This window comes from Crocuta crocuta, unplaced genomic scaffold, assembly GCF_008692635.1.
Source record: "Crocuta crocuta isolate KB4526 unplaced genomic scaffold, BGI_CrCroc_1.0 scaffold72, whole genome shotgun sequence".
NCBI classification, from domain to species: domain Eukaryota; kingdom Metazoa; phylum Chordata; class Mammalia; order Carnivora; family Hyaenidae; genus Crocuta; species Crocuta crocuta.
Window position 1 is genome coordinate 5,231,628 of NW_027529427.1, and position 26,583 is coordinate 5,258,210.

Genomic DNA, 26,583 nt, shown 5'->3' on the forward strand with positions numbered 1-26,583 from the left:
TGCTTAACCAACTGAGACGCCTAGGCTCTCCTCTCCTTTTAGTTTTTTGAGGAACCTCTATACTGTTTCCCACAGTGGCTGCATCAATTTACATTCCCACCAACAGTGTGCAGGGTTTCTTTTTCTCCACATTCCTCACCAACACTCGTGAGCCCTTGTCTTTTTGAGAATAGCCATTCTGACAGGTATGACGTGATACCTCATTGTGGTTTTGATTTGCATTTCCCTGATGATTAGTGATGTTGAGCACATTTTCAGGTACTTGCTATCTGTTTAAATGAGTATCTTCTTTGGAAAAATGTTTATTTAGATCCTTGGCTCATTTTTAATTGGATTATTTGTTTTTTATTTTGTTTCTGTTTTGCTATGATTCCCTTATATATTTTGATTCCCTTATATATATGATTCCCTTATATATTTTGAATATTACTGCTTTATCAGATATGTGGTCTGCACATATTTTCTTCCATTTTGTAAGTTGCCTTTTTATTTTGTTGTTGGTTTCTTTTCCTGTGCAAAAGCTTAGTTTGATGTAGTTTCATTTGTTTGTTTTTGCTTTTATTGCTTATGTTTTTGATGCCATTTCTAAAAAAATCATTTAAAAGAGCTTTTTCCCTATGATTTTTTCTAGGAGTTTTAGGGTATCAGGTCTTACATTTAAGTCTTGAACCCATTTTGAGTTAATTTTTAAACCTTTTTATTAGTTTTTAATCTTTATTTATTTTTGAGAGAGATGGAGGCAGAGTGTGAATGGGAAAGGAACAGAAAGAGAGAGGGAGACACAGAATCCAAAGCAGGCTCCAGGCTCTGAGCGGTCAGCAGAGAGTCTGATGCAGGGCTTAAACTCAAGAATCATGAGATCATGACCTGAGCTGAAGTCGACACTTAACTGACTGAACCACCTAGGTGCCACTATTTTGAGTTGATTTTTGTTAGTGATATAAGATATGGGTCTAGTTTCATTTTTTTGCACATGAATATTCAATTTTTCATCATCATTTGTTAAAGACTACTTTTCTCCATTGAGTATTCTTGAATCCCTTATCAAATTGTGTATGTATGGGTTTAGTTGGGGGTTCAACTATGTTCCACTGGTTTCTACCTCTGTTTTTATGACAGTGCCATATTGTTTTGATTACTATAGCTTTGTAGTATGGTTTGAAAGCAGGAAGCATGATACCTCTTGTATTTGTTCCTCTAGTTTTGTTCCTCTTTTGGAGAAATGCTTTGGCTATTTAGAGTCTTGTGGCTCTAAACAAATTTTAGAATTTTTTTCTATTTCTGCAAAAAAAAAAAAAAAGTCTTTGAAGTCTTAAGAGGGATTGCATTGAATCTGTAAATTGCTTTGGGTAGTATGGGCATTTTAACAATATTAATTCTTCTAATCTATGAACATGGGATATCTTTCCATTTATTTGTATCTTCTTTAGTTTCTTTTGTTAATGTCTTATAGTTTTTAGGGTGTTTCACCCCTTTGGTTAAATTTTTTCCTAAGTATTTTATTGTTTTTGATGCTATTGTAAATGAGATTGTTTTCTTTATTTCTTTTTCAGGTAATTTGTTGTTGTATAGAAATGCTACTGATTTTTGTATGTTGATTATATATCCCGCAAAATTTTACTAAATTTATTGGTCAGATCTAATAGTTTTTTGGTGGACTCTTTAGAGTTTTTTTGTATATAAAATCATGTTATCAACACACAGACAATTTTACTTCTTCCTTTCCAATTATTTTTTTTGCTGGATTGCCTGTCTAGAACGTCTAGTGCTGTGTTGAATAGGAGTTGTGAGGATGGGCATCCTTGTCTTCTTCCTGATTTTAGAGGAAAAGCTTTCAACCCCTCATCAGTGAGTATAATTTTAGCTGTGGGCTTTTCATATATGGTCTTTATTATGTTGAGGTACATTTTTTAAACTCAGGTTTTTTTAGAGATTTTATCATGAATGGATGTTGAATTTTGTCAAAGGCTTTTTCTACATCTATTGAGGTGATCATATGATTTTATAATAATTTATTTCATTAATGTGATTTGTCGTATTCATTGTTTTCAATATGTTGAACCATCCATGCAACCTAGGGATGAATCCCAGTTCATCATGGTGTATGATCCTTTTAATGGTACTGTTGAATTTGGTTTGCATCTATATTCATCAGGGATAAGATACACAGTTTCTTAAAAACTAGATGACAGAGGTCATTTCTATTACATTGGGGAAGTTGGTGAAATAAATAGATATTACTAAAGTTTGTTTAAACAATGCCTCTGCGGGAGAAAATTTGTCACTTTTACGTGGGGACATTGCATGTCATTTTTACATAGCTCTTTTACATGGAAGCATAAAAGCCTGGAACTTTTGCTGGCCTCTATGATTTGCTGTTCCATAGTCACTTGTAACTCACAGGAGCCAGTTCCCCAGTAGAGCATGCCCACAGTCTCTGCTTTCTTCTGTCTGCTCTCTGCTCTCTCCCATAGTAATGATAAGGATATTTTTATGTTTGTATATAGCATTGCTATTCACTTTCACATCCAGTGTTTCATCTGGACCCTCCTCTGATGGGACAGGTGAGAAACAGTTATTTCTACCTTTTCAGAGAAATGAACCAATTTTTCCAAGGTCACAAGGTGGTGAAGTCAGCACCTGAACCAGATTTTCTGATGGTGGGTCAAAACCTTTTAGGGCACTGTGATTCCCTCCAGCCTCTTGATAGAGGAGCGTGAGACAGAACAAGACTGGGTAATGGAGAAGGAAGTCAGACTAGAGGTTTGATGAGGAAAGGTTAGGAACTGTTGGCTAAGTTGCCAGTTAGGCTTATCTCTGCAGTGGGGATTCATTGCTGTCCTTACTCCCCTTTCATTTTCTACAAGCCAGTCCATGATAAGAATATGCTGTCCAAACTCATCCTGATTCCTGCAGGACCGTGACCTGGGAGAAAATGTTTGAATTTAGCTCTTTGTGTGGCTGTTGTAGAAGGTGCATTAAACAGTGGTTCTTGGTTTTCTTTTCTGCTTCAGCTTAAATCAGAAAAGAGATCATGGGCTTGGATTTTTTTGTTATTATTTATATATGTTCATTCACTTAGCTTTGTCAGCGAGCCAGACATCTTGCTAAATGCAGGAAATAGAATATGATCCATTCTCTCAAGGCATATGCAGGTGGTATGTATGTGTGTGTGTGTGTGTGTGTGTGTGTGTATGTGTGTGTGTGTGTTAGAGAGAGAGAGAGAGAGAGAGAGGGTAAGAGAAAGATGGAGGAGCACAGACAAGCAAATCTCTACCATAACTTATTCCTGCAGCTGATGTAAGTCCAGGAGGCTATGAAAGCCCAGAGGAAGAAGTTAGACTGTGCTGAGGTCAAGGTGATTTCTCAAAGAAACTGCTCCTTAAATGTAATCCTTAAGTGTTCATAGGACTTAGCATAGACAAGGGGAAGGGCATGCCAGGCAAGTAAATGGTATGTTTGTGATGCTGAGGCATTAAAGAGCTGTGAGAATAGAAAATCATTTGGAGGGAAGAGAAAGTGGAGACGATAACTGTAAAGAGGTGGTGGTGGTCCTGTGTATTTAAGATTTATCCTGAAAGCAGTAAGGAGGCATCGTCAGGTCTCCCTGGCAATGCTGCCATGGCTTGGTTAACTGGTCTGTTTGGGCAGTATCTATTAAGAGCTTTTAAAATATGCATATAAAATGTCCTTTGGCTCAATAACATTACCTCTGGGAATAATAATACTTATCACTTACTGCATAGTGCTTACTGTACTAGATATTTTTGATATCTTGTGTATGCTATTTTTTGAAGTCTTATAACACTTCTGTAAAGTGTGAACCATTGGTCCCATTTTACAGATAGAGAAACTGGGGTTTTAAAGAGTCAGGCTGGGTTAGGATTGAACTCACACTCTGTCATTAATTAGCTGTTTTCCTAAGACAAACTACTTACCCCTCTGGAGCTGTTTCCTGAGGAAGTACTATTTAAAAATAATAATACAACCAGAACTAAATGGAAGCTGTTCTTTTTTGGATAACTCACTTATTTGGGTTATCTCTGCCAAAGCTGACCTCCATTTTCTTAAATATTTACAATTAAATAGAAAAGCCAGAATTGAGTGGTGTGGAATGCTGTGGACAGTGGCCTGGTTTGGGGGGACCATTCTGAGAGTTGCTTGCTCCTGCAGTTTTCCTTGTGTGCACCCATGCAGCTCTTATCTTCTACCTCCTTTATTATCTTGTCCCCCTGCAAGATTGTAAATTCAATGAAGAAAGGGATGGTCTTAAATGCATCTTTGTATCTCTCACACCACCTGCCTGGTTCAGTGCTTTCTATGCGCCCAAGGAGAGGCCAAAGATTAGCTCTTTCTTTTTTTAAGTTTAATTATTTTGAGAGAGATAGAGAGGGAGAGAGAGAGCGCGCGCACAAGCAAAGGAGGGGGGAGAGAGAGAGGCTTTACACTGTCAGCACGGATCCCAGTGTCGGGCTTGAACCCATGAACCATGAGATCATGACCTGAGCTAAAGCCAAGAGTCAGACGCTTAACGGACTGAGCCACCCAGGCACTCCAAGATTAGCCTTTCTAGAAGCAATTAGAAAATAATGATCCTAGGTAAAATAGGGGCTCAGAGAAAAGAGACTTGGTGGCATAGAGAAGGACACAGAAAAAAGAAGATATTTTGATTTGGAGACCTGGAAAGGGAGGTTTGGAATTAGGGGATCTGGGAGAACATATTTAACAGGAAACATGCAAAACATTCTCATTAATGCTGAGTTGAGAGAGTTGTCGTCATGTGGGATCCCCAGAAGCAGGTCCTGAGAGGGAGAGCCCATGTGCAAGTGGATGGAATTACGGAAATGCTCCTGGGAGAACCCAGTAAAGAAGTGGGGGAAGTAGCCTGAGTATGGTGTCAGGTGCAGCTCCGGCCTCAGCCTGGTCCCACACAAGTGTTCCGAACTATAAATCACAACTCAGAGTTTGTCTTCGTTTGGGCTTTCACCCTTCCGCTCCAGCCAGTCATTGGCTACCAGCTCTTTAGAGGTGACTGGTAAACCCCAAGCACTTCCGGCTCTGCCTATATGGACAAAACCACTGCAGCAGCCCAAGGATTGCCTTCGAAGAGGCAAAGATGCAGGAAGTTAGAAGCAAAGGTGTGTAGACGCTGCAGGGGGTGGGGGTGCACAAATATCTTAGGGGATGTGGGTGGGGCATCTGTAGTGGCGCCTCAATAACTTCTGCCTTTGTCGTGTCCAGCTGTACACACTGATGTCTGCCTCTGAAGCCCACTTTGCAGCTTCCTCATCTACAAAGCGGGGACAGTCTTACTTTGCTTGTTTGTATCACAGAACGATAGTCAAAACAAAATGAAATGAGACAGGGTACCTAGAATCATGTTGACACCAATAAGCCATTATACAAAGCCAGATGTCATTACCACGTCTTTCTTTCCCAGGCCCAGAGTATATATTAACCGCTGGTCCTCACCGGGCACTTGATGCCTGCAGGCATCAACGCTGACAGCCTTTGAAAAGAGCTTGTTCATGTTGGGAAAAGCAGGCACTTTTTTTAATGTTGTTAAATTTTGCAGCAGTTTCTTTAATATATACCAGCCGCCTTGAACTACATCTAATTAACCACCAGATATCACGCTGTGGCAATGTTTGGCTTTGATGTGCTCATCAGCATCAGCAAGGAAATATTGGAAAGCTAATCATAATAAGACTTAGCTGTCATAAAATGCCTTTTATCTTCAAAGTGGTTTACAACCACTAATTATTAGAGGAATTGGGGTGAATAGCAGCCATCTCACGGAGACCTCCAACCATTATCAGGGCCTTTAATGTATCTTATAATAGAGCAAGAGAAGTGTGAAGGGGGATGTTTAATAATAGTTGTCCAGACCTGGAAAAGTTATTTTATGGAGGTAGGAGACAGCTGTTCCCTGTCTCCCTTGAGGCGAGAACAAGGAAATTGGACCTAATTTGAGGGAAGAGGAGGCAGGATGTAGCAGTTGCATAAGCGACAGCAGGCAGCAGAGTGGTAAGATTGCCCTCCCAAACGCGCTTCCCTACACCTGCCCCTTTATTTAGGCTGTGGAGGCATGTGGCCTTCTTGGTGGCCCGGGGTGGGTGACATCACACCACGAAGTCCCACCCAGCTGTGGCAGCCAGTGATAGATTTATGGGTTTCTTGATTCTATCTGTTCATGTAATATTTTCTTTCTTTTGTTGCTTTTTTGCTTCTTAGTTTGTCCTGTTTGAATTTTATCTCGGGTGGAGGAAGCCCACTTGAATTCCATAATAATAAGAATAACCATAGCTAATATTTTACAGATGAGAAGGTGGAACCCAGAGAGCTTAAGAAACCTGTCTGTGGCCATAGAGCTAGTGCTTCGGGCTGTCCGGCCTTGGAATGTGTGTTCTTACCTATCACAGTAAGAGACCTGTCAGAGAAGGGGAAGGATTGGTCCAAAGCCCCCTGCACTGTGTGTCAAAAAAGTAGGTAACAATTGCGTACGGATTGCGTAGGGAAGAGGAAAAGTCTCATTTTCAGACTGGTCTGGTTCCTGGGCTCAATACTTTAATCCTGAGCAGTGGCGTGGTGAAAGGGGCCCTGCAAAGCAGCTCAGCATCCTTACTCCTCACTGCAAGGAGCCGTGTACCTGCCTCACTGTCCTGGACCCACTGGGGGTTCTGCCCAGGGCTCTGGGAAGGAGCACAGGCATGAATAAGAGGCAGGCCACCTGTGAAGCCCTGAGGTTTGGTTACAGCACATCTTCTCCAAGTACTAAGATGCATTTGAAATAGGCCATGCCCCTTAGGTCTGGTGTGGGGGTGGGGACCGCTAAGGAGGCATCAGCTCCCACCACCTGTGCAGACAGTCGGGATGCAGAGATCAGGACACCCTGGGCAGAAACATTAGCCTCATGATTTCTTTCTCAGTGAGGGCTGATCATTGGGAACTTGAAATGGGCCGTGATAGGAATACTGATATTACAGAAACAGGCAGATGCTACAAATCCCCCCTGCTCACCCTGGAGACCTGGGTGCCAGATATTGTGGTGTCTTTTTTATTCAACACCATTTCTGACACATATGTGCGTCCTGTGATTCAATTAAATTCTAACGATAACTTCCCAGAGTTAGCATAGACCCATGGTGGAAAGCTCTTTCCCGTAAGACTGTCCCCTTCAGATCCCAGTCTTAAGTCCCCAGTTGCCACCCATATGTCTGACTGACCCACTGGAAATTCTGGGCTTCCCACAACTCCTCCTCACATTCAATGATTTGCTAGGACTCACAGAACTCAGGAAAGCGCTTCACTTATATTTACTGGTTTATTATAAAGGATACAACTTAGGAACAGCCAAGTGGAAGAGATGTGAAGGGCAAGGGAAGGTGTGTGTAGGGAGATGGAATGGTGCTTTCATGCCCTCTCACCTCCTCCGTGCATTCACCAAGGTTTGGGAGCTCCCAAACCCCATAGGTTGGGGCTTTTCATGGAGGTTTCATTATCAAGGCATGATTGATTCAGTCATTGGCCGTTGGTGATTGAACTCAAACATCAGTTCCTCTCTCCTTCCTGAAGGTCAACCGTGTAATCTCCCTCTGTCAACCAGCCAACATTCTGAAGCTACCTAGAAGCCCACCAAGAGTCAGCTCTTCCCCATAAACCCAGGTGTAGTCAAAAGAGGATCATCATGGATAGCAAGAGACACCCCTTTCATTTAAGATAGTCCAAGGCTTTTAAGAGCTCTGTGCCAGGAACCAGGGGCAAAAATCAAATATCTGTTTTTTCATTAATCACAAATATTTACCACTCTCAGCCCTCACTGTGGATGGTCAGTTAAGAAGCGAACACATATTTCTTAGGCTACTGCCATAGGCTAAGTACCAGACTTGAAATTGGCAGGGTTATTTGTTTATTTAAATATTCAAATATCAATTTCATACTCACTAAGATTTACTGGGATACTGCTTCTGCCTTCAAGGACAAAGTTAGTTATATCATGTGCACTTGAAACTCTAGCCAACTAGACCAAGCAGTATATTCTAATGCTGAAAGCATGACAGGGTCGGTAAGAATTCAGAGGGACCACAGCCAAAGCAGTCCAGGCTGGGCAGCCAGTCAGACCTTTCAAGGAAGTACACTTACACCTGGGCCTTGAAGGCATACCCAACACTGAGAGTCAGAACAGACCTAGATAGACTGCTTTTATACGATGGAGAAGGAACTGAGAAACTTGCCTTTGTCGAGTCCTAGAAAACACTTCCTATCTGAGGCCTTGATTCTTCCTTAACTTGCTCCTTCCCAGGGGGCCCACCGGGATCATTCCCTCATGACATCCCATCCATTCGTATTGAAGTTGTGTTTGAAAGCCTGTGCTCAGCACCCCTCCTGTGCCCTCTGCAGTTGGACAAGACCTGCCTACTTCTGCCTTCTTTTGACATTGCCCACTCACAGTGAATGTCTGAGACTTTGAGCGGCTCCTGCATATGGACAATGCCTCTAGTGAAGCCTGGATAATTAAAGAGATGCGAACAGATCCTGAAGATGCCTTTTGTGCTTTTGATTTCCCAACCTCCAGGCCAGCAGGAGAGATTCAAGGGGGGATCAGGGTGATTTAGTGGTTGCTTTCAAGTGCACAGCGGGTGTGGTGTGTGTTGGGGAGGGGAGACCGGCTGCTCTCCATCCCATGGAGCCCTGAGTAGGGGAGTATTCAGCTTAGAGCTGAGGGATTTAGGTTTGATCTATGACCTTTCTGATTACAGCAGTTACTAAGCTGCTGGAATTACTGTGGAAGTCTGGGAAATGTTCCTGGAAACGTTTGAGGGCTAGATAATTTCCATCTGCGTATAAAGGCTTTTCAGGAAGCACTCCGGAGGGAGAAGAATGGTTTGCAGGTCCTGATAAAGAAAGGCTGATGGAAAGTGGTGCCATGGCCCTCCTTGTGATGGTGATGGCGCTTTCCCTTTCCCTCCGGAATATACCCCACAATTTTCCCTTTTATGGCTGTCCTGTCAATCTAAAAAATGTTTGAGGCAGAAAGCTGTGTCCAGCCCTGAGCCCAAAGCAACCATGGTTTTCACCCAAATGTGAAACAGCCCAGCCAGTCACAGGGCTTCGTTTTATTTCTGAAACAAAAGTAGAAGCACTTCTGTTGCTTTGTCTGCTATTTCCCTTGGCAAAGCCACAGATGCGGTTCAAAGATCACAGACCAAACCAGAGGGGGCTGGCGTCACAGTAGGGGATGGTCTGTTCTGTTCTCTTACTGCCAGAGTCCACTGAGCTCCATGGGAAGAGACTGAGGATTTTCACAGGGAAATTACTTGATTTTCTGCCATTTCCTGCTTGCCAGAGTTGAATTCAGAAGGAAGAATCAGCCTCCTGGGGATAAATATCATCCATAGGTGGGGTCATATTTGCAAGTCAGGAGATATGAGAAAGTTCTGGCCTGGACCCATTCTCTCTATCTCTTTTTTTAATAGATCTGTTCAGCTATTGCCATATAATAAACTGCATGTACTTAAAGTGTACAATTGGGTAAGTTCTGATATATATTTCTACATACATGTGTATGTGTGTATGTATGGATATGTCTGGATATATGTGTGTATGTATATAACAATATATGCACCATATATACTCATATATATATATATACATACACACATCCATATCCATATATACCCATATATATAATTTATATATATCCATGAAATGATCACAATTAAGACCGTGGAGATATCCACACCCCCAAAAACTCTCTTTTACCCATTTGTAATCTCTCCTTCTCAGCCTTCTTTACCCTCAATTATCTCTTTTCTGTCACTATAGATTAGTCTTCATTTTTATAATTTTATATAAATAGAATCAAATACTATGCATCTTTGGCTTTTTATTGTTTTTGCTCACATGATTATTTCAAGATTCATCTGTTTTGTTGCTTAGATCAATAGTTGATTCCTTTTAAAGCAAAGTGGCATTCCATCGCGTGTAAATATGACAGTTTGCTCACCCATTCACCTTGTTCAGGGATATTTGTGCTCTTTTGAGCTACTACAAATCAAGCTTCTATGAATGTTCATGTGCAAGTCTTTGTGTGGACAGAGTGCTTTTATTTCCTTGGGTAAATATTTGGGAGTGGAATGTCAGGATTGTATGGTAGAAGGTTGTTTGACTTTTTAAATTTTTTAAAATGTTTATTTTTGAGAGAGAGGGAGAGAGACAGCATGCTTGGGAGAGGTACAGAGAGAGAGGGAGACGCAAATCCAAAGGAGGGTCCAGGCTGAGCTGTCAGCACAGAGTCTGATGCTGGGCTCAAACCCCCAAACTATGAGATCAATACCTGAGCCAAAGTCAGTCGCTCAACCTACTGAGCCCCCCAGGCCCCCCAGTTCGTTTGAGTTTTTAAAAAACCTCCAAATGTTTTCTAAGGGGTTGTAGCATTTTACATTCCCACCAGTAGTGTGTGAGAGGTCCATCCAGTTGTCCACGTCTTTGCCAAGACTTGGTATGTCAATCTTTTTTTTATTTTAGCCATTCTAGTAGGTGTTTGGTGGTGTTTCAGCATGGCTTTAGATTGCATTTCCTTTATGGCTAATGATGTTGGACATTTTCATGTAGTTCTGTGATATCCATGTATCTTATTTGATAAAGTGGCTGTTCAAATGTCTTGCCCATTTAAACGTTGTTTGTTTTCTTATTAATAAGTTCTAAGAGATTTTTATATATTCTGGATCAAAATCCTCTATCAGAAACAGGCTTTGCAGGGGCGCCTGGGTGGCTTCGTTGGTTGGGCGTCCGACTTTCGCTCGGGTCGTGGTCTCGCGGTTCGTGGGTTCGGGCCCCGCGTCGGGCTCTGTGCTGGCTGCCAGCTCGGAGCCTGGAGCCTGTTTCAGTCTGTGGCTCCCTCTCTCTCTGACCCTCCCCTGCTCGCGCTGTCTCTCTCTCTCTCCTGGAAAAAAATAGAAAAATATTAAAAGAAAAAGAAAAAGAAACAGGCTTTGCAAATATTTTTTTCCCAGTCTGTACTTAAATAGTGTCTTTCAAAGAACAGGAATTTTAAATTTTTATAAAGTTCAACTGATCAGTTTTTAAACTATTATGCTATTACTATTGTACCTAAGGAATCTTTGCCTAAGCCACAGTCACGACATTTTCTTCTTATAGTTCTATTTTTAGACATTACAATTAGGTCTGTGATCCACTTTGAGTCAGTTTTTGTATGTGGTATAAGGTATGCATTGCCATTCTTTTTTTTGCAAATGGTTATCCAATTATTCCAGTCCCATTTGCTGAAAAGATTATCCTTTCTCTGCTGCATTGCCTTTGCATTCTTGTAAAAAAAATCGGTTATATATATGGGTCTATTTCTGGATTCTCTATTCTTTATTTTGTGCCATTTATCTTTTTATTTTTTTGGTCTCCATGCCAATACCACACTGCCTTTATTACTATAGATTTATAATAAGTTTTGAAATCAGTGTTAGTCTTCCAATGTTCTTTGTCTTTTGGCTATTCTAGGTCCTTTGAATTTCAATATGAATTTTAGATTGGCTTGTCAATTTCTACAAAAAAACCCACAAAAGCCTGCTGGGAGTTTGATTGAGATTGAGATGAATTTAGGGAGAAATGACATCCTAATAGCACTGAGTCTTCCAAACCATGAACATGAATATCTGCCCATTTATTTTGGTCTTCTTTAATTTCTCTCATCAATATTTTGAAGCTTTCTGTCTACAGGTCTTACACATTTTTGTCAGCTATGTCCCTAAGTATTTTATATTTTTGATGCTATTGTAAGTGATATTTTTATTTCAGTTTTAAGTTTTTGTTGCTGCTGTACAGAAATACAATTGATTTTTAGAGACACATTGTATCTTTTAACCTTGTCAAACTCACTTATTGTTCTAGTAGCTTTCTGTGAATTTCACCAGATTTTCTACCTAGACAATCATGTTGCCTGGGAATAAAGATGATTTTACTTTTTCCATGTCTGATCCAGATGTTTTTTTATTTCTTTTCTTGCTTCATTGAACTGGTAGAACTTCCAACACAATGTTAAATTGAATAGACTTTTTTTATATATGTAATTTATTGTCAAGTTAGTTAGCATATAGGGTATACGATATGCTCTTGGTTTTGGGGTAGAGTCCCATGATTCATCGCCACATATGACACCCAGTGGTCATCCCAAGTGCCTTCCACAATGCTCATCACCCATTTCCCCCTTCTTCCCCCCCACAACCCTCAGTTTGTTCTCTGTATTTAAGAGTGTCTTATGGTTTGCCTCCCTCTCTGTTTGAAACTATTTTTTCCCCTTTCCTTCCCCCATGGTCTTCTGTTAAGTTTCTCAAGTTCCACATATGAGTGAAAACAAATGATATCTGTCTTTCTCTGATTGACTTATTTCACCTAGCATAATACCCTCCAGTTCCATCCACGTTGTTGCAAATGACAGGATTCCATTCTTTCTCAGTGCCAAGTAGTATTCTATCATATATATATAAACCACATCTTCTTTATCCATTCATCAGTTGATGGACATTTAGGCTCTTTCCATAACTTGGCTATTGTTGAAAATGCTGCTATATACATTGAGGTACCTGTACCTCTATGCATCAGCACTCCTGTATCCCTTGGGTAAATTCCTAGCAGTGCTATTGCTGGATTTTAGGGTAGTTCTAATTTTAATTTTTTGAGGAACCTCCACACTGTTTTCCAGAGGGGCTACACCAGTTTGCATTCCCAGCAACAGCAAAAGAGTTCCCCTTTCTCCACATCGTCGCCAACATCTGTTGTTTCCTGAGTTGTTAATTTTAGTCACTCTGACCAGTGTGAGGTGGTATCTCAATGTGGTTTTGATTTGTATTTCCCTGATGAGTGATGTTGAGCATCTTTTCATGTGTCTGTTGCCCATGTGGATGTCTTCTTTGGAAAAGTGTCTATTCATGTCTTCTGCCCATTTCTTCACTGGATTATTTGTTTTTTGGGTGTTGAGTTTGGCAAGTTCTTTATAGATCTTGGATTGGATACTAAACCTTTATCCAATATGTCATTTGCAAATATCTTCTCCCATTCCATTGGTTGTCTTTTAGTTTGGTTGATTGTTTCCTTAGCAGTGCAGAAGCAGCAATTTCTTCCTCAACACACACCTGAAGGCAAGGGAAATAAAAGCAAAAATGAACTATTGGGACCTCATCAAGATGAGTAGACATTTTTGTCTGTTTCTTGATCATAGAGGAAAAGCATTTGACTTTTTACCATTAAATAGGATGTTAATTGTTGATTCTTTTGTGGATGCCCTTTTTCAGGATGGGCAAACTTCTCCCTATTCTTGGTTTTCTGAGAGTTCTTACCAGGAGTGGATATTGGGTTTTGTCAAATACTTTTTCAGCATCTACTGGGATGATCATAGTCTTTTAAAAGAGATCATGGTCTTTTAAAAAGTAGTCTTTTAAAAAAGACAATTTGCCTTTTTTTTGAAATTGAGGAAGATTTTACTTAATTTTTTAGATAGTTTTCTTTTTTTTTTCCTTAAATAGTTTATTGTCGAGTTGGCTTCCATATAACACCCAGTGCTCATCCCAACAAGTGCCCTCCTCCATTAGCAATTTGTCCTTTTTAATTTGTCAATACGGTGAATACATTGTTGATTTCAAATGTTAAGCCATTCTCTCATTCTTGAGTTAGAACTCCATTTGGTCAGGATGTATTTATTCTTCTTATATACGGTGTTGAATTCAATCTGCTAAAATTTCCTGAAGAACTTTTGCATCTGGGACACCTGGGTGGCCCAGTCGTTGAGCGCACAACTTTAGCTCAGGTCATGATCTTGCAGTTTGGTTTGTGAGTTTGAGCCCCACATCAGGCTTGCTGCTGTCAGGGCAGAGCCTGGTTTGTATCCTCTGTCCCCCTTTATCTCTGTCCCTTCCCTGCTCACTTTTTCTCAAAAAAAAAAAAAAGAAAAAGAAAAAAGAATCTTTGCGTCTATGTTCATGAGGGATATTGGCCTGTATTTTTCTTTTCTTATAATGTCTTGGTCTAGTTTGGGCATAAGGTAATCCAGGCCTCATAGAATATATTAGGAAGTATTTCATATTCTTCACTTTTTTGGAGAATTTTCATAGAATTGGTATTAATTTTTCTTTAAACATTTGTAGTGCTCATCAGTATAGTCACCCGAAACTTGAGTTTTCTTGTAGGAAAGTTTTTCACTATTAGTTCAATTTCTTCAATAGTGTTACACACTTATCTATTTTCTCTTGAATGAGCTTTGTTATTTAGTGATTTTCAAGGAATTTGTCTTTTCCATCTAAATTCTCAAATTTATTGGCATAAAATTGTTCATAGCATTCTCCTATTACCCTTTTAATGTCTGTAGAATTTGTAATGTACCACCTCTTAATGTTATGATATTATAATTTGTGTCTTCTCTCTTCATCTTAAAGAACCGGCTTTTATTTTTATAAATTTTCTCTTTTTTCCATTTTCTTTTTTATTGATTTCTGCTCAGACCCTTATTTTTTCTCCTTATTTTGGGTTTCATTTGCTCTTCTCTTTCTACCTTAAAAATTTTTTTTAATGTTTTATTTATTCCTGCAAGAGAAAGAGAGCAAGAGAGACAGCATTAACAGGGGAGGGTCAGAGAGAGCAGGGAGATACAGTATCTGAAACAAGCTCTGAGCTAGCCATCAGCACAGAGCCCAACACGGGCTTGAACCTGTGAACCGTGAGATCATGACCTGAGCCAAAGTCGGACGCTTAACCGCTTAACCAACTGAGACACCAAGGTGCCCCTCTTTCTACTTTCTTTTTTTTTTTTTTAATAGTTTATTGTCAAATTAGTTTCCACATAACACTCAGTGCTCATCCCCACAAGTGTCCTCCTCCATGCCCATCCCCCCTCCCCCCCACATCCATCAGTCCTCAGTTTTTGTCAGCATTCAAGAGTCTCTCATGGTTTGCCTCTCTCCCTTTCCCCCACCATTTCCGCCCTTCTTCTCCCCCTTGTTCCTCCGTCAAGTTCCTCCTAATCCTCCTATACGTGCAAACATATGATATTTGTCCTTCTCTGCCTGACTTATTTCGCTCAGCATAACACCCTCAAGGTCCATCCATGTTGCTACACATGGCCAGATTTCATTGTTTCTCATTGCCATGTAGTATTCCATGGTATAGATAAACCACATCTTCTTGATCCATTCATCTGTTGATGGACACTTAGGCTCTTTCCATGTTTTAGCTATTGTGGAGAGTGCTGCTATGAACATTGGGGTACATGTGCTCCTATGCATCAGCATTTCTGTATCCCTTGGGTAAATTTCTTTCTACTTTCTTAAGGTAGAAGCTGATGTCATTGTTTTGAGAACTTCTTTTCTAATATATGTGCCTTGTGTTATATTTTTTTCCCTGAGCACTACCTTAGCAATATCTGACCAAATTTGATATATTGTGCTTTTATTATCATTTAGTTAAAAATACTTTTTCATTTCCCTTTTCATTTTTTTCCTTGACCCATGAGTTATTTAGAGGTGTGTTATATAGTTTTCACATATTTAGGGATATTCCAGTGGTCTTTCTGTTATTGGATTTGATGTAATTCCGTTGTGGTTAGAGTACATACTTCCTATGACTTCAGTCCTTTAAAATTTAGTGAAAGCCACTTTATAGACCAGGATATTGACCATCTTGGTAAATATTCCATATGCACTTGAAAAGAAAGTATATTAAGCTTTGGTTGAGTATTCTATAAATGTCAATTAGGTCAAGGTGGTTGATAGTGTTCATGTCTTCTGTAAATTTACTGATTTCAGTCTACTTGTTTTGTTAATTGTTGATAGAGGGATATTGAAATCTTTGAATATGATTGTGGATTTGTCTATTTCTCCTTAAAGTTCTATCAGTTTTCACTTCATGTGTTTTAAAGCCTTGTTATTAGGTGCAGAAGTATTTAGGATTTATTATTATCTTATTGATGATTGATCACTATGAATTACTTTCTTTATTCTCACTAATATTCTTTGTTCTAGAATCAACCTTGCTTAATATTAATATGCAGCTTTCTCTTGACTAGTATTAACATAGTATATATTTTGCTAACCTTTTACTTTTAACCTATTTGTGTCATAATGTTTATATTTTTTATAGACAGCATAGAGTTGGGTTTCCTCAACTTGGAGAGTCTGCCAAGCCCTGCCTGGATTTCCCCTTCCTGTGTCATGGCCTAAAAGCTCTTTAGGCAATAATAAGACTCGTTTTATTTGTTTTCCATCTGTCAGGAGCACACTTTGGGCTAGGGTGAGGTAAGTAAGGTCCCTGGGGTGCAAAATTTAAGAAAGTAATTGCTCTCTAATGCAGTTTTCAGAATAGATTTCTCTTTAAATATTGTACCTCAGGTGCCTCATCCTTCAGAAGACACTCACTTTTGGGAAGCCTGGGTGGCTCAGTTGGTTAAGTGTCAGACTTCACCTCAGGTCTTGATGTCATGGCTTGTGAGTTCGAGCCTCACATCAGGCTCTGTGCTGACAGCTCAGAGCCTGGAACCTGCTTCAGATTCTGTGTCTCCTTCTCTCTGTCTGCCCTTCCCATGTTTGTACTTTGTCTCTCTGTCTCTCAAAAATAAGTAAGCATTAATTTTTTAAAAAAACAATCAAGCACTCACTTTCAGAGTTGTGCAAGTACAAGGCTAGTACCTGAGAGTAAATGCCTCTTTTAATTTTGCACTTTAGTGGCCTCATTCAGCTCACCCTAACGTGGCCATGCTGAAGGATCACTGCCCTTCATTGCCTGATGTCTGGTGTCTTAGAAAAAATTTTCAAAAATATATTCTGTTTGGATTTTTAAAATTATTTCAGCTGGGAGAGTAAATCCAGTCCCTGTTATTCCATCTTTTCTGGAAATGGAAATCTGATCTTGTTCTTTATGAGTTAAAAATCCCACATAGAGAGCTATCTGATTGAAATACAAATGTTTTTAGGCCTTCCTGCAAAGGATTCAGGAAAAAATTAGTTTTCCTTAATTCAACAATCAATGAACACCTACTGTATACCAAATTCTAGGTTAGGAACTAGGGTTAAAATCACATAAGACACGGTGCCTGTCTGCTAGTTGTTCATAGCTGGCTGCTTTAGAACTATTGGATTGGTTCTCTCATGCCATGCAACACCTGTGACATGGGTCAGGGAAGGCAGAGAGCCAGAGACAGTGAGGCCTAGAACTGAGGGATCATCTCTACTAATTGCCAGGCCCAGAGTGGCTCAAGGGCTTACTTAACTCACATAAGTAGTCAGTAGTAGTTGATTATTATGTTGTCCATTTTGAGGGATATGGAGGAGGGATCAACCCCAAATACCTTCCTTTACCACCAGTTACCATGACTGAATTCCCACTATTTGAGACTCATTCGTTAACAGCAGGGACCATGTCTTATTCATGTTTGCATTTTTCAGTGTTAGCTCAGAGCCTGCTACAGGGTAATTGATAAATGAGAATGAATGAATGAATGAATGAATGATAAATATTAAAATGATGACTATGCCTCTGGGAGGTGACTTAGGTTATTATCTACTGGGGATAAGTAGGCCATTAAGGGCAAGCCCTTAGCTTGGACCCATGATAGGAAGGCAATGTGGTACATTGAGTCTCTAACTATGCTAGACCTTGATCCAAGTTGCTTAACCTTTCCCAAACTTAGTTTCCTCACCTGTATGATGGGAATCCTAATCATATTTACTTAACAGAGGGATCAGGTTCCATTAGGATGAAGTATGTTAGGGGGCTGGCAAGAGAAAACTCTCAAGAAAGAACAGGTATTATTAGTCCAGTCTTCTGGGAACAGCAGGAGGGAATAAGGTTAGGAGCTACTGGATGGCAGAGACCTTGAGACGGTCCCGGCTGGGCAGCAGGAAGACACAGACTGTTTTGCTTATGTTGTACACTTACAGAAGCTCAGATGTTACCACTATTATTATCCAGAAGTCCTTCCTAAGCTCAGTGTTGTGCATAGATATTTTGGGCAATGCGCATAAGCCATATAGAAACAGCCCTGCTCTCTTGGGACTTATAACCAAGGTTGTTAGTTCCATCTTGGGAAGACAGAATAGAAATGTTAAATCTGTCTATGATTAGGTGACCACGAGTTCACACTATGTAAGAATGAAGAGAGAGACTCAATTCCTGAGTGAAGGGCTAGTCAAAGGGATCAGAGGGAGCCCATTGTCCAGTCCAAGTGGAATGAGAAGGTCAAGTCTACTGTATTTTGTCCAGGCTCTGTTACATAGGGTACATTCCTGAAGCCAGAGGTAGTCTTCCAGCTCTGGGCCCACAGCTCTTGACACATCTGAGATAGGTAGATGGAAAATGTTGACCCAAATTGTAGATTACTTTGGAGTTATGGTGTAGCCGAGCCAGACTCCTGGGCTCTGAGAATCAGACAAACCCATCTGGTGATACTGTGGTTTTTCTCCTTTTTTCTGACCACGGTATAGGAGATATGATTTAGGAATTCACGTTGTGCCTTTCCCGAAAATGCATTCCAGTGTGCATCTGTATTTTAACATTTAAATACTATCATATATTTAAAAGTTTGGACCTAGCCTATTTCCAAAAAGTCTTAGAAAGAAAACCCCAAGGATATCACTATTTCCTTTCATCACATTGACCCATTTTTTATTAATAACAATTTATTATGTTGAAATTTCATGCACTTACAGACAGTCAGAGGTAGAAGGGGTCTTAAAGACAAATAGGTCCAGTCTTCTCAACACACAGATGAGTAAACTGAGGCCCAGACAGGTATTGAGTTGTTCAAGGTTACTTAAGTAGCAGCAGAGTCCAGACTAGAAGCAAGCTTCTGCATAACTTCTCCCATAGCATCACATTACAATACACACTCAGAAAAAAAAACTCCATAACTGTCTTTAAAAATCTGATCAGGGCATATCATGTAATTTGTGATTTTTACGTTGGCTGGAGACAGCCTTGGGTGTCACCAAACTAGGCCTGGCAAATCCAGTAGAGTAGGAAGCTCCTTGAGGACACAGTACACTTTCCTCTATCAGCTGTACTGTGCATGCTCATGGGCCCCACAGAGATCTGCAGTATGAGCTAAGCATTACCAAGAACTTGTTGATGGTGAAGGACATAGGAGATGGTGGAGAGGAGAGTTCTCCACCCTTGGAAATGCTGAAAAGTCATAGCAATGTAGGATTAAGGTCAGATACAAGTTTGATGAGCTTGGATTTAAATCTCAGTTTTTGCATTAACTTGCTGTGTGGCTTCGGTCAAGTCACTCAACTTCTCTGAGCATTGATAAAATGAAGGTGATAATATCTATTTCAGAGGGATGTGAGAAATGAGAAAATGTAAATAGAGACCAAGGATGGTGCCTGCCTCTCCATAAACGGTAGCTGGTCCATCAGGATCTGTTTTGCGGCTGTTAGTTTAAACAGGGAGAAATTGTTTTCAGGCATCCACTTCCCACCTCCTTTCAATCTAGAAATGTCTGTTTTCTTTTCCCTCTTCTTCTGTCTTTGATGGGCTGACTGATCTATAAGCGATCACAGCACATTTCCCCTTGCCCTTCTGCTAATGAGGAAGTGGTTGCTACGAGAGACCGGACATGCTGGTGAGCAGTTATGGCTGCCCTCTGCTGCCCTCTCGTTCTTTCTCAGCCTCACTCCATCCACACCACACCCACTTGTCTCTCTCATCTTCCATGTTCAGGTTCTGCAAAGACTTGAAGAAATTGACAAACCCGGATGGCTACCCCTAACAGAAGACTGGTCTCTAGACCCTGGAAACCTGGCCAGGGTCTGAAGGAGAGGGGGGTCCGCCTGCGTCTCCTGGACAACCTGGAGCATCAGGAGACCCGGGAGCTTGCGCCAGGAGAGCTGGCCATGCTGAGCAAGGCACAGGAATTCTTTGAGACCTGTGACACGGAGGGCAAGGGCTTCATCGCCAGGAAGGATATGCAGGTAAGAGGCCTACCCACCTGAAATGCCAAATGGCATGGCTCTCCATTGCGTTAGGGCCTGCCCCACTGGGGGCAGGAAAGGCGCCTCTACTCTGCCCTGGAAGGTGTCAGCCTCAACTCTACTGGGAGCCAGATGTCCTGGGTTCATTCCTTTCCTGGCCCTTGCTTGCCATCAGACTCAGAGATTGTTTCCCCTCTCTGACTCAGTAACTGTGGAAAACGGTGATAGCAACATACAGGACTTGAATCAGACATGGTGGAGAACCTTCTGAAACAGAGTGGGAAGGCACCAGCTTGCTACTTCATAATAAAGCTTTGAGCTGTGCCGAGGTCCTCATAACTGTGTCCTGAGAGAGATAGTGCAGAACCCCAATGTACCCCATTGCCTGGTGCAAGGCTCAGCAAACTCTGTAAAGGGTGAGACCGTAAGGATTTTAGGATCCGTGGGCTGTGTACACGATCACAACCACTCAACTCTGTGCTGCTGCACGAGCTTCCATAGGCAATATGCAAACAGGTGAGCTTGGCTTTGCTCTAATAAAACTTCTATGGACACTGAAATTTGAATTTTATATGATTTTTGCATGTCCCCAATGAGTCTTGTTTTGATTTTTTTCAACCATTTAACATCATATCACACACCCAAAATTCATATAACATGGTATGTTAATTACCCTTGAATTAAAAAAAATAGTAAACATGTAAAAGCCACTTTTAGTTCACTAGCTGTAAAAAACAGGTGATGGGTCCAATTTGTAGCCCAGGGGTGTAGCTTTCCCACCCCTGGTCTAGTGCCTTTCTAGGATTAGTATCAGAAGCTTCTTCTGAGTGTCTTACTGAAGTCCGTTATGTTGCAGCCATGATGTCATCTGATGTGAGTAAATGGGGTGCAGACTCTACCAGAGCAAGCTGGATGCAGTTCTTCTCACCCAGCCTTTCCATTATTTGCTCTGTCAAGAACATCTTGGGGAGGGATGTATGGCCATGCTATTGCAAGGAAGTCCTGCAATGGTCAAGTTTTATTTATTTATGTATTTATTTTATTTATTTATTTTGAGAGAGATCACAAGTGGGGGAGGGGCAGAAAAGGAGGGAGAGGAAGAGAATCCTCTCTGACAGTGTGGAGCCTAATTCGGGGCTCAATTCCACGAACTGAGATTATGATCTGAGCTGAAATCAAGAGTCAGACGCTCAACTGACTGAGCCATCGAGGCACCCTAAGTTTTCTTTTCTTTTAATTTTGCTTTTCAGAATTCAGTGAAGTTGGGCAGTGGAATGTAGACCCTGATGGGCCCAGTCCCTTCAGGGCTCACATGTGGGAGCTGCAAAGAGAGGAGCCATGTGAGCTGGGTGGTGTTTTCAGGCTTTTCCCAGAGCTCTTTCACCTTGCAGTGGATGCACAAATGGAGGGCAGAGATGTGGAGAATAGCACCAGCTTAGCCCACGAGAGATGCTCAGACCACCCTTGAAACCACCCTGAAACTCATTCCCCAAGTCTTACTCTCCATGGAAAGCTAGACTCCGTGTGCTTTGAGGAAGCTGTGTCTATGAACTTCATAATTGTCCTTCACAGGTCTGTGGTGGTGGTTGGTGGTGGTTCTAATGGCGTGCTTAACTTTTGATCGTCCCTTCTGGAAGGAAAGAAAAGGGAATTCGCATGTGCTGAGGGTCAGCTCCGGAGACACAGGCGTGGTGTAACTCAGCACTTTCTCTGTGTGTGTGTGTGTCCCAATTAACCCTCATTGAAGCCCATGCTTTAGTGAAGGGACAAAAAGGCATGGTGAATTTAAGCTGCAAAGTATAAGTTGTAAAAAATCATTTGTATTTGACCTGGAATGAAGTCATAACCATCAAGTGGCAGAGATACCAACTTGGCTACATTCTTCCTCAGTCCTTGATCCCAACCAAAGCAAGAGAAAAAGGGGACAGACATCCTACCTAGCAGATGGTTGGACATCATGGCCTTTATTTTTACCAGCTACTTTGTTTTCCGAAGCTTCAGTGTACCTGTGGACAGTGAAGCATTTGAAATTTTCAACTGTATAGGCTGAGAAAGTGCTATCAAGAAGGAACACAGCACAGTTAAGTGCTGTCTCTCTGCTGCTTTCTTGGGTCCCGTCTGGGGGAAAATGGGCTGGAAAGAGATATGTGGAGAACACACATCTCACACATCGTCAACACTGGATGCTCTGTGGAAAACCCATGTGCCCCTTGACTCTCTGGGGCAGAACCTACAGATATATGTCTGTTTCTCATCACTCCCTCACAGAGCTGCTTTGCCAGATGACCCCTTTAGTTGGTGGTCAGCTCCTTGCACTTGGCTGCCACCAACTTGCTCACCTTTGGCTCCCAGCTCAGCCTCATGGGAACTGAAAGAAGAGCTCAGATTGTGCATGCATGCGTAAATTCAGCCAACGAAAGAAGCCTTTTATAGCGGGGACTGAAGGGCACCTGTGTGGCTCAGTTGGTTAAGCCTCTGACTATTTCTGCTCGGGTCATGATCTCACAGTTCATGGGATCAAGCCCTGTGTCCGGCTCTGTCCTGACAGTGCAGAGCCTGCTTGGGATTCTCTCTCTCTTTCTGCCTCTTCCCCATATACTCTCGCACTCTCTCAAAATAAATAAATAAACTTTTTTTTTTTTTTTAAAGCAGAGACTGATTGTCAAGGAAGGAGAGGCCTTGGGCACGTGGGAGGGCAGACCTAGGGGCTGGAAGAGGCGGGTAGAGAAGCAGAGTTGGAACAAGACCATGTAGGGCTTGCTGTCCTTTAGAAAAAGGAGAGAGTTAAACTCCTCCCCTGGTGCTCTTTTTCTTCTTGGTTCTGATGGACAAAAATACCATTTGCAGAGGGTGAGACGGACTTTGCATTCATCCAAGAGGCAGGGGAGACTGCTGTAGTGTCTGAGCCTCAGCAGTTTGGAGCCAGCCCACTCTGAGAGAGCAGGGACCACAGAAGGAAAGGAGCAGGGTCCAGGAGAAGTATTTTCCTTTGAGGTCCCTGGGCCTCACTGAGGGCAGGAGTGCAAGCCTCCCTATTCTGAGGCTCCACATGCAGATGTTCTACTACAGGGATGGCCAATGTTGGAATCAACCTGTGTGAACAGATTGTAGGCAGCGGTTTGAGAAACCACAGCTCCACCCATGGCCTCTCAGACCCCATCCACTTCTCTACAAGGAATCTCTCTGGGTTCCATAGGGATTGCTCCAAGCAGAATTGGGTGAAGACTGCTTTGTAGGGCAGGGTCTGGTGCAGCCTCCTAAACAAGTAGAGTCGTGGGGCTGAGGACCCCGAGTGAAAGTCGGTTCTGCCTCATTGGGACAGAGGGACATAAGAGGGCCACACTGGAAGGGCATGAAGGGAACCCTTCAGCCCAGAGAGGGAGAGGAAGTCAGTATGGGCAGGAGAGCTCTCTGAAGACACCTAGAGCCTCAAAACCCCTGCTTCCTTGATTTTTCAGAGTGAAATGATTACCTACCAACGCCAAGTACCTACCTTCCAACACTCTCTAGAGTTCCTAGACTAGCCAAACTGTTAAGAATCATCTAAGAGTTGGCAAACCAAATGTTGCCTATTTGTGTAAGTAAAGTTTTATTCAAACAGAGCTGTGCTTATTCATTTACAACTTGTCTGTGGCAGCCTTCAGGCTAGTGGCAGAGTTGACTAGCTGTGACAAAGACCAAAAGGCCTGTACAGCCTAAAATACGTATTATCTAGTCCTTTTCAGAAAAAGTTAGCCGATTCCTGGTTTAGGTTAACAAAAAGACGCTCGAAGATTTTTGTAGCATATTGAACTGAGCTTTAGCCCTGAATCTGCAACTTAGTAGCATTTGAATTTGTGTGAGCCTCTTAAACCCTCTAAGCCATAGTTCCTCATCTATGAATTATTTATAGTACTTTCCAGGGTAGGAGAAGAATTAAATGTGGGTATGCATGTAGAGCTTTTGGCCCTGAGATGGGGTCCTGGAAATCCCTCCATAAATATACGTACGTGTGTGTGTGTGTGTGTGTGTGTGTGTGTGTGTGTGTGTGTGTTGGGAGCAGGAGTTAGGGGCTTGTACCCTATATGTCCTTCACACTGTGATTTTTAAAAATTGTGGCAAAATATACATAACATACAGTTTACCATCTTCACCATTTGTAAGTTTATGGCTCAATGGCCTTGAGTACCTTCGTGTTGTGCAACCATCCCCACCACCATCCTTAGATCTATTTGCATCTTCCAGAATGGAAACTCTGTACCCTTTAAACACTAACTCCCATTGCATCCTTCTCCCCAAAGCTCCTGGAAACCACCATTCTGCTTTCTGTCTCCCTGAATTTGTCTACTCTAAGTTCCTCCAATCAGTGGATCACAAGTGGCTATCTTTTTATGACTGGTTTATTTCACTTGGTATGGTATCTTCAAGGTTCATCTGTGTTGTACCGGGTGTCAGAATTTTCTTCCTTTTCAAGGTTGGATAATATTTCACCATACCTGTGCACTACATGTTGTTTATCCATTCATCGATCAGTGGACACCTGGGTTACTTTGCACCCCCATATGAGACTAATGCTGCTGTGAACAGGGTGTACAAATACTCTTCCAGTCCTTGCTTTCAATTCTCTTGGGTAGATACTCAGAAGTAAATTGCCGGATCAGATGGTAATTCTGTTTCTGACTTTTCTGAGGAACCACAATACTATTTTCCATAACAACCAAACCTTCATACTATGATTTTAAGTGCAAGTCATCTGTCCTTCCTCAGAGATAAAGAAAAGGCATGCCTGCTAAAGAGAGAGCCCTCCACTCATATCCAGCTGGTGCTATTGTTGTGTGTGTCCAGTCTGCATGAGTGGGGCAATTTTGCTTCTTAGAGAACATTTGGTGATGTCTGGACACATTTTAAATTGAAACAACTAGAGGCAGGGATGCTATTGGCATCTACTAGGTATTGTCAGGGATGCTGCTGTATATCCTATAATGCACAAGACGGTGCCCTCTTGGTCCCCCAACAAAGAATTAACCATGCCAAGATTTCAGTAGTGCAGAGGTTGAGAAGCCCTAGGCTATACCAAACAATCAGCCCAAAATGAGCACACAAAAACATAAAGCAGAATAAAGGTAGATCTCACGTCTCAGATCTTGAATTCTCCTCCTAAAGATATTTGGAGTGGCTGAGCTATGGCACAGAGAAGAGAGTTTTTGGTGCTGGAATAGAGGTCAGAACAGAATGCTGTAGAAGCCCCAGAAGGAGGGAGACTTTAATTCTGACCATAAAGGTGGATCTTTTCTAGTTTTCTCTTTAATAAGTTTTCCTTAGACATGTTTGAAGCTGTGCACCCATTCATTTTAAGCTGTGTGAGGCATGTTACTGGTCTGGTGACCAGGTAGGTAGAGGGGTCTGTCTAGAGTGTAGCAGAAGATGGCATTTTCCCATGGTTTTGGGAGCCCTAGCCCTCAACACTACTGCTAGAGGATTGCTTCCTATTCCTGGTCCTAGAAAATGTCCAGTTTGTAAGACCTTGCTGAGAATCTGCAGTAGTGCTGGTCAGGATTGGGAGCATGAGAGGTCCAGATCAATGCTCCCTTGACAGGAGTTGAGAATCTCCTGCCATCACTCTTAGCTATTCATTCATTCAGTCCCATGCTGAATATTCTATATTGGTCAACATGGGACTAGCTGGGAACATGATAGTGGGTAAAAATGAACAAAATCCCTGCCTCAAATCTCCCACTCTACTGAAGGATCAGACATTCATCAACTAACTGCATCTATCAGTATACAAACTGTAAGCTGGTAAAAGAAGGAAATGTGTTCAGGGGAAGGCACAGCCTGTCCTGTCCTGAGGGCTGCAGAACCTGAATAAAGCAGGAATTCAGAGCTACCTTAAGGCAGCGGAGGGAGCTTGGGTTGGGAGTGGTGGGGTTTTACAGAGCTGCAGCAGCGGCAGCATGAATTGGGTGAGCTTACTTCCTCCCCACTCCTCCTCCCTCCCCCGTCTGCCCTCCCAGATGGAAGTACACGTGAAACAGGATGTACATGTGAAACAGGATCTCTGCAAGGCTAGTATGTGATGCTGCTGGCAAGAGAGACTTTTGGTGGTAGGTGGGTAGGCAAGGCATGGTAATGCTGAGTACGGAATTCTAGAAAGAACACGGCAGAGGACCCTTTGACTGTAGCTGAAGCCCTAAATGAGAAATCAGCTCTTGAATTCCAGTGCTGGTTTCTGCTGTGATTTTGGCAAACCTAGATCCTTGCAGGCTCTCCAATCAGTGGAATGAATAATCTTGTCCCTCTTCGCTCTACTTACCTCACTTGGCTGAAAATGTAGACGGCACCAGGTGCCCAGGAGACAAGACCAGAATGAGTTGGTTTTACCTGGCTCTGCAGGCCCTGAGAACAAAGATACATAAGAGGTGATTATGGTGATGGAGACTAAAGAATTTTTCGGTAGGGCCAACAAAGAGAGGATCAAGAATCGGCCGTGGTGCAGCGTGCAGAGAAGGCTGAAGAAGCACTCAGTACTAATTTGCCAGGACAGGAGGAGCAAGAACTCCTTAGAGGATCTAATATCACTTTCTCCAGGTTCACTGACAGCAGAAAGAGGAAGCCAGCCTGAGTTATAGACAAGAGA

General features: G+C 41.9%; 1 protein-coding gene across 1 annotated transcript in view; it reads left to right on the forward strand.

The window, feature by feature from the left end:
* CRACR2A (calcium release activated channel regulator 2A) overlaps positions 1–26,583 on the forward strand; it is a 117,457-nt gene that overhangs the window by 19,236 nt on the left and 71,638 nt on the right. The window contains exon 2 of the mRNA XM_077758990.1: positions 19,717–19,967. Within this exon, the coding sequence (XP_077615116.1) occupies positions 19,752–19,967 (216 nt within the window). The 5' untranslated portion in view covers positions 19,717–19,751. The remainder of the gene's footprint in view (positions 1–19,716; positions 19,968–26,583) is intronic.